A 7,801-nucleotide genomic window follows, 5' to 3' on the forward strand; every position below is an offset into this window, starting at 1 on the left:
TCCGTAATGAGATCTGGCGCCCTCTTCTGGAGTGTCTGAAGACAGCTACAGTGTACTTACATATAATAAATTAAAAAAAAATTGTTTTTGAAAAAAAAAAAGGCAGAGCTGTTTCAACTCCCTCACTCAGACACTAGAACTAAATAAGCAATCTGAGAAGGTTGTGGTTGTCCACCCAGTCAGTGTCTCAGTGACATGTTGGTGAGACAGAACACCTAAGGGGGGCGGGAAGGAGCAGGAAGCGGCTGGCCTCTGGCATCTGCAGTCAGGAAGCAGAGATGGGATGGTGTTGCCCACATTCACTTCGGGTTTTCTGACACTGACCCTATATAGGTAATTTCCTAACAGACATAGCCAAAGGTTAGTCTCCGTGTTGACTCTATGTCCTATCAAGTTGACAAGATTAACTAATCCACAGTGTTAGCCACTTTTTAGGTTTTTCGAGACAGGGTTTCTCTGTGTAGCCCTGGCTGTCCTGAAACTCACTCTGTAGACCAGGCTGGCCTCAAATTCAGAAATCTGCCTGCCTCTGCCTCCCAAGTGCTGGAATTAAAGGTGTGCACCACCACTGCCTGGCAGTGTTAGCCATTTTTATGGCAATTGTAAAATTCCATTTTGCCCCACACTGTTGAGTGCTCCCTGTTCTGACTCTAGGGATCTTGGGTGGAGGGGCAGGCATACCTCTGTAACCCAGGGGAGCAGGGCTCTGAGAGGAGGCAGGGACAAGTTCACTGGTGACATGGAATTGCAGGCTGGAGGGCTGGGGATAGGCAGCTCTAGGGACTTCCTGAAGGTGGAGGATGTGGCCTAGGGAATGCTGGGAGAATGGATAGAAAAAGTCCAACCACGATGGGGGAAGGCCCGAGGCTGAGAAAGACGCATTCACATTCAGTGGAGGCGAAGGAGGCTTCAGGCTGAGTGGAGGGCGGGGATTATCGGAGGGGAGGCGCCTCTGATGGGAGGTGCCTCTGATGGAGGCTCTTTGCTAACAGAGCTGCTTTGGGATGGAACCAGGTGGGAGAAACCTTGACTCACACAGTTTCACAGATAGCAATGGCAGAATGAGAAGCTGAGGAAAAGATGAGAAGTCTGAGGAGAGGAGGCTTATGTGGAAAACCCAACATCACCTTCTTGAGAGATTTTTCCCCCCTATGGCAGCAAGAAAGGTACACTGAAACATTATCAACCCACGTCCCAAGTGGTCCCAAGTCCACACCCCCTCCTCAGGATGCCCAGAACTGTGCTGAAGGTTACATGTGAGGCCCAGAGGGAGCTGGGAGGATGAGGTCACCTCCCCCGATGCCCCCCTTCTTCCTTGGGAAGGAGCCAGCTGGATGCCCAGGCCGAGTGCCAGGCTACTGCTGACTCAGTTGCTTTTGGTCAGCTCAGCATTCTGGCCTGTGCCCTCCCTGTGGGATTACTGAGACTCTTTGTTGGTGTCAGGCCACAGACCACACCCCTGACTAGAGGATTCCATGCCTGTAGGTTCTGCTTTGGTGGGGAGTGTGGGGCCCAGGAGTCATTCAGAGAGACTGGTAACCGACAACAGTGGCCCTGGGGGGTGTCAAGGGCTGAACACCATCTTGGGTAAGCTGGTGGGCTTAATCAGGAAGGGGTTCCCAGTGGGAAGAGATCTCTTTCTGACAGCTAAGGACAGAGGGCCCTAGATAGGGAGAGCACCCCATACAGGCTACACAGTTGGGAGGTAGGAGGCTGAGGGGTGCTCTAGGTTTGGGGGTTCCCCCAGCAGACTGGCACTTTCTGAGGCAGAGGTAGGTTCCCCATTAGATAGGAGCTACTTGAGAGGTGTGGGCTGCATCATTCCAACACACCATGATCAGAATGGGAACCAGTTTGAAGTTGGGCCCATTGGCTCAGCTTCTGTACATTGTTTAATGCAGGGTCCCACACACAGCTGCTGTGTGCCCAAACAAGCCGCTCTGTGGCCCCTTTCCTTTCCCTCCTGGCCTGTGTCCCTGAGCTGACAGGGGCTCTTAGGGGCTCATGGAGGAGGGTGGGGTGTCATGAAGCCAGTGTGGGTCATCATCCTTGGGTGGATCCTGCTGGTGCCCAGGGTAGGGACTGCCCGGAGAGGACCCCCAGAAGAGGCATCCTTCTACTATGGAACCTTTCCACCTGGTATGTCCATTCCTCCACTATTCCGTCCTTAGACTGTCTGTCTGTCTGTCTGTCTATCCATTTGTCAGTCTCTATTGGTCGTCCTACCTTGGCTGACTTGCCAAGGAATTGGAATTGGATGCTCTGGCTTCCTGTCTCATAGGATGGGGAGAACATCCATGTGAATGTTCTAGAAGGAAATTCCCTGGTAGAAAGGTGGAGGTCCAGGGTGGGAGGATTGTCTGTCCATCCGTGTGTCTGTGCAATGCTGAGAATCCAACTTAAAGTCTTGGCCATGCTAGGCTAGTACTTTGGTATTGAGCTATATCCCCAACCCAGAAACGTTTAATAAGTTACTAGAATTAGAATTCGTCAGTTTAGAATGTTTACGTTAGGACTGGAGAGATGGCTCAGCAGTTAAGAGCACTGACTTGCTCTTCTGAAGGTCCTGAGTTCAAATTCCAGCACATGGTGGCTCACAACCATCTGTAAGGAGATCTGATACCCTCTTCTGGTGTGTCTGAAGACAGCTACAATATACTTACATATAACAATAAATCTTTTTTTAAAAATGCTTACTGCTCCTATACAGGCGTGGGGTTCAGTTCCCAGCACCCACATCTATCTATCTGGTAACTCCTAACTGCCTGGATTTCCAACTCCACGGGATCCAGGCACTCTTCTGGCCTCTTCAGACACCTGTATTCACCAGCCTTCCTACCCAACACCCCCCACGTCAGTACACAAATTGATAAAAAATAAAAATCTAAAGCAAACTATTAATATCTACAGACAATGGATGCTAATTAGAGCTGTAATTGCACACAAAAATGTTTTTAATTCTGTATCTTCCCTCTCCCTGTCCCCTACATTCCTATTCCAGGGAGCTGGGGCAGGGCACCCTGAGCCTGGCCACCATAGAGTTCCCAATGTAGGTGAAGTTGGAGTGGTGGTCCAGGGCCTGGTGTGGGATCTCTCTCTACAGGCTTCTCCTGGGGCGTGGGCAGTTCTGCCTACCAGACAGAAGGTGCATGGGACCAGGATGGGAAAGGGCCCAGCATCTGGGATGCCTTCACACATGGCAGAAAGGGACAGGTGCTAGGAGGTGACACAGCAGACACAGCCTGTGACAGCTACTATAAAGTTCAGGTGCGTGAAGGGGGCTGTGTGTGCCATCCTGCCTGAGAGGTGGGGAGTGGCATATGGGGGCATCTTACCGACAATATCAACCTGATGTTCTGCTAAACAATCTGTACCCAGCACAGCTCAAGAGAGCGTGAGGCAGTGGTGGATGAGGCTGGGAGTGCCAGGGTGTAGGAAGAGGAAAAATGAGAAGGGCCAGCAACCAGGTGCCAAAAAAACCAGTGACTTGGCCCTAAAACTTGCAGGAGGGCATGGGGCAGCTCACTCTCAGATCCCCTGTTCTCCTTCAAGTTTACAGACAATCTTGCATGGACTTCTGTATGTGAGCACATTGCCGGTGTGGAGCCGGAACTCATAGTATCGTCATTTTAGAGGACATCTTTGAGGCCCCCAAGACTTGTTCCCTGCTCCCTCATAGCCCAGGTGACCTATCCCTGCTTCCCCACCCTATCTACACAGGAGGACATTGCCCTGCTGAAGGAACTACAAGTCAGCCACTACCGATTTTCTCTGTCTTGGCCGAGGCTCCTGCCCACAGGGGTCAGAGGTGAGTGATAACAGTCCCTCCCTAGGCTCTGTGGGGATCAGTGTCAGGCGAGGGTGACCAGCCCACGAGCATGGGCTCAGCAGGTAACTGAGCTCCAGGTATATCGATGACATTCTTCTATGGCTCAGGACACTGGGCTATGGGTGCTTCAGCCTGCAGAAGGCCAGGAGACCCAAGAATGTTGTGCCCCAGAGGAAAGCCCGAGTTCTGTTTCACTTACAGCTGAACAGGTGAACAAGAGAGGAATCAAATTCTACAGCGATTTCATTGACGCTCTCCTGAAGAGCAACATCACCCCCATTGTGACCTTGCACCACTGGGATCTGCCACAGGTGAGGGCTTGGTTCAGCAGGAGGGAGCCTGGTGTGAGGACTTACAGTGTCCAAAAAAACCGGCCAGAGCCTGGAGTCTGACTCTGGATAGAAAGATGTGGTGAGTGGTTGTCTTAATCTATTTGTGCTGCTCTGACAGAATGCCACAGCCTGGTGAAGTTAAAATCGTTATTAGCTTGTCTTAGTTCTGCAGTCCAAGGTCCTAGGGACTGGCCAGTGCTTCCAAAATGGTGTCTTGAACACTGCGTCCTCTAGGGGGCGCTGTGTCCCCACGAGGCAGAGGCGGAGGGGAGAAAGGCATGAACTAGCTATGTCGTTTTTTACAGGATCCTGTTCGTGGGGAGGGTTCATAACATCTATGGGGCTGGAGAGATGGCTCATTGGACCGTCTTCAGCACTCACATAAAAAGTCAGGCATGGCGGGCAGGATGTGCCTGTAATCCTAGCATTTGGTGAGATAGCCATCCAACGTAGCAGAATCAAATCCATGAGCTTCAGTCTCAAAAATAAGCTGGAGAGTGATTAAGATACCTGAAGTTGCCGGGCGGTGGTGGCCCACGCCTTTAATCCCAGCACTTGGGAGGCAGAGACAGGCGGATTTCTGAGTTCAAGGCCAGCCTGGTCTACAAAGTGAGTTCCAGGACAGCCAGGGCTACACAGAGAAACCCTGTCTCCAAAAACAAAACAAAACAAAACACCCCAAACCTGAAGTTGATTCAGTCCCCACTCTCGGTACATATACACATACAAAGCATTATCTGGGAGGCCATGCTGCTTGTAGTAAATGAAGAGTGGGATCCTAATGTTTCCCAGAACATTCAGCATAAGGGAAAAAAAAAGCCCTGTGTCTGTACGCTGTTGGGTACTGAACCCAGGACCCTGTACCTGCTAGGCAAGCCCTCTACCCCTGAGCTAAAGAAGCGTAGACTCAGGTTTGGTGACACAGTGTATTCCCCCAGTTTTGTTCATTTCCTTTGTTTGAGGCAGAACCTCTTGCCCTCGTCCATAGCCACCATGCCCAGCCATATCCCAGAATGCTTCAGAAAATCGCCGTCAACGTTCAGGCAGTTTTCCTTCCTTCCCCTGGGCCCCACAGAGGTCACAGCCAAGCCATTGGTATAACAATCTGTGACCTGTACCAGTCGGTGCTGGGTCCAGGGGTCTGTGGAGGGGTGAAGGAGAAGGTTGGGGGGAGAAAGTGGGTACTACTCCCAGTACAGAATGATAAAAGGAGGAGCGGAGAAGGATGAGGGCTTCTGAGTAGGAGGGGCTTGCTGTGGGGCGGGACTGGAGGCTGGAGGCGTGGCCTGAGATTTCCAGCTTCCAGCTACTGCAACTGGAAACTGGGTTGAAAGCTACCAGTTAGCTGGGGCAAAGGACACAACAGGCTTCCAGTTTTTCCACTATGGGCTTCTGCCATAGAGGTTTTTATTACCTCACACTTAATAGCAGAAGCTCCAAGTCAGGCAGTGCCTTGACTTCAGCAAGACCCTCCAAATCTTCCCCAGCGCTCTCTTACAGCGGCAGGCCTCCTCCAGCTGTCACAATGAATATTCTAGACATTCCCCAATATCACATCTCATCCGGGATCTACTCATGTGCCCCTTGGCCTGTCAGCTTCTTCCTAAGCAGGCATTTCCAGCTTCCCCTGATCCCTCCAGTTAGGCTTAAAGGATGCTCCCTTGCAGCAGAGCCTCTATGCTCCCCCCAACCCCCCTGCATCTTTGCTTCCTTTTTTTTTTAAAATAATTTCTTTTTTTTAGATGTATTTATTTATTTATTTATTTATTATATGTGTGTACACTGTAACTGTCTTCAGACACTCCAGAAGAGGGCATCAGATTTTTGTTACGGATGTTTGTGAGCCACCATGTGGTTGCTGGGATTTGAACTCAGGACCTTTGGAAGAACAGTCGGTGCTCTTAACCGCTGAGCCATTTCACCAGCTCTGTTTTTGGTTTTTCGAGATAGGATTTCTCTGTATAGCCCTTGATGTCCTGGAACTCACTTTGTAGACCAGGCTGGCCTCGAACTCAGAAATCAGCCTGCCTCTGCCTCCCGAGTGCTGGGATCAAAGGCGTGTGCCACCACACCTGGCTCTTTGCTTCCATTCTTACATTATAGTCACCCATGCTTTACCCAGAGACTTCACCAACCTACTCCATAGTCTCCCCACAGCACCAGCCTCTCTTTCTGTTGACAGATGCTCCAGGTAACATACGGCGGGTGGCAGAATGTGAGTATGATCCGATACTTCAGGGACTATGCTGACCTATGTTTTGAGGTCTTTGGGGACCGAGTGAAGCATTGGCTCACATTCAGTGATCCTCGGGTAAGTAGAGCCTCTTCTTCATATGGGGAGACAGGGAGGTACCCTGCTATCTCTCGCAATCCTGGGGTCCACATTGCTGTCTCTGCAGACAATGGTAGAAAAAGGTTATGAGACCGGTCTCCACGCACCAGGCCTGAGGCTCCAGGGCACTGGCCTATATGTGGCTGCACACCATATCATTAAGGTAAGCCCGGATCCTTCTTAGGCTCCAGGAGGGGTCATTGTTTCAGGGGTCACACTGATCCTCTACCACATCAGATATGCTCTCAGTGCCAGCCCACTTCGGCAGAGGTTCTACAGTGGGTAGTGTTTATGATCTTAGCAAGAGGATAGGGTTAGACATTTGGAAACTTTATAAACTCAGTGAGGAATCACCGGTGAAGGGAAGGGGGTACTGGGCAGTAGATAAGGCCAAACCCTGCAAGGATAGAAGGAAGAAACCAGAGGACGTGAAGAGCAGCGGGAAGGATCAGGGCAGACACTGGTCAAGGCCTGCGGTTTTGGAAGGAAGTGGGAGGAACAGATTGGAAGCATCAAGGAAGCAAGGCAGAACTGTTCTTTTCCAGTTTAAGGTACGTGGGCCGGGGAAGGGGGTTGGTCTCCGCTTGATGACTTACAGAGGAAATCTTCAGGGCTGCCAATTGGCTATCAGAGCGTGGGTGGGAAGGAGGAATTCAGAGAAGGTGCTTAGCATACACGGAAGGCCAAGGGGGAGTGGAGACAGTGGCTTGCCTACAAGACACGGGTGGGGTGGTGTTGGGGATGCAAAGTCTGGCGGACTTGTCCCAGTAGACACTTGGCTGGCAGGATAACCTACTCTAGCTGGAAGGATAGACTATGGAGACACACTGACCTGCACTCATGCCTGGGAAGAGACTCACATTTCTCTTACTTTTTTAAAAAACTGACTGGCCGGGCAGTGGTGGCACACGCCTTTAATCCTAGCACTTGGGAGGCAGAGGCAGGCGGCTTTCTGAGTTCGAGGCCAGCCTGGGCTACAGAGTGAGTTCCAGGACAGCCAAGGCTACACAGAGAAACCCTGAAAACAAACAAAAAAGTGAGATTTTTTTCAAGAAATTTTTTGAATTACTTATTTTATTTATATGAGTACACTATGGCTGTCTTCAGACATACCAGAAGAAGGCATTGGATCCCATTACAGAGGGTTGTGAGCCACCATGTGGTTGTAGAGAATTGAACTCAGGACCTCTGGAAAAGCAGTCAGTGCTCTTAACTGCAGAGCCATCTCTCCAGTCCCCTGGAGATTTTTTTTTTTTTTTTTTTTTCGAGACAGGGTTTCTCTGTGTAGCCCTGGCTGTCCTGGAACTC

General features: G+C 50.7%; 1 protein-coding gene across 1 annotated transcript in view; it reads left to right on the forward strand.

Moving 5' to 3' along the window:
- The first annotated feature begins 1,432 nt into the window (after nt 1-1,432).
- The window catches only part of Lctl (lactase like), a 21,799-nt gene continuing 15,430 nt past the window's right edge, over nt 1,433-7,801 (forward strand). The window contains exons 1-7 of the mRNA XM_021171820.1: nt 1,433-1,587; nt 1,902-2,139; nt 3,104-3,267; nt 3,721-3,808; nt 4,031-4,140; nt 6,344-6,472; nt 6,561-6,656. Of these exons, the coding sequence (XP_021027479.1) occupies nt 2,025-2,139; nt 3,104-3,267; nt 3,721-3,808; nt 4,031-4,140; nt 6,344-6,472; nt 6,561-6,656 (702 nt within the window). The 5' untranslated portion in view covers nt 1,433-1,587; nt 1,902-2,024. The remainder of the gene's footprint in view (nt 1,588-1,901; nt 2,140-3,103; nt 3,268-3,720; nt 3,809-4,030; nt 4,141-6,343; nt 6,473-6,560; nt 6,657-7,801) is intronic.

This window comes from Mus caroli, chromosome 9 (assembly GCF_900094665.2).
Source record: "Mus caroli chromosome 9, CAROLI_EIJ_v1.1, whole genome shotgun sequence".
Classification (NCBI taxonomy): domain Eukaryota; kingdom Metazoa; phylum Chordata; class Mammalia; order Rodentia; family Muridae; genus Mus; species Mus caroli.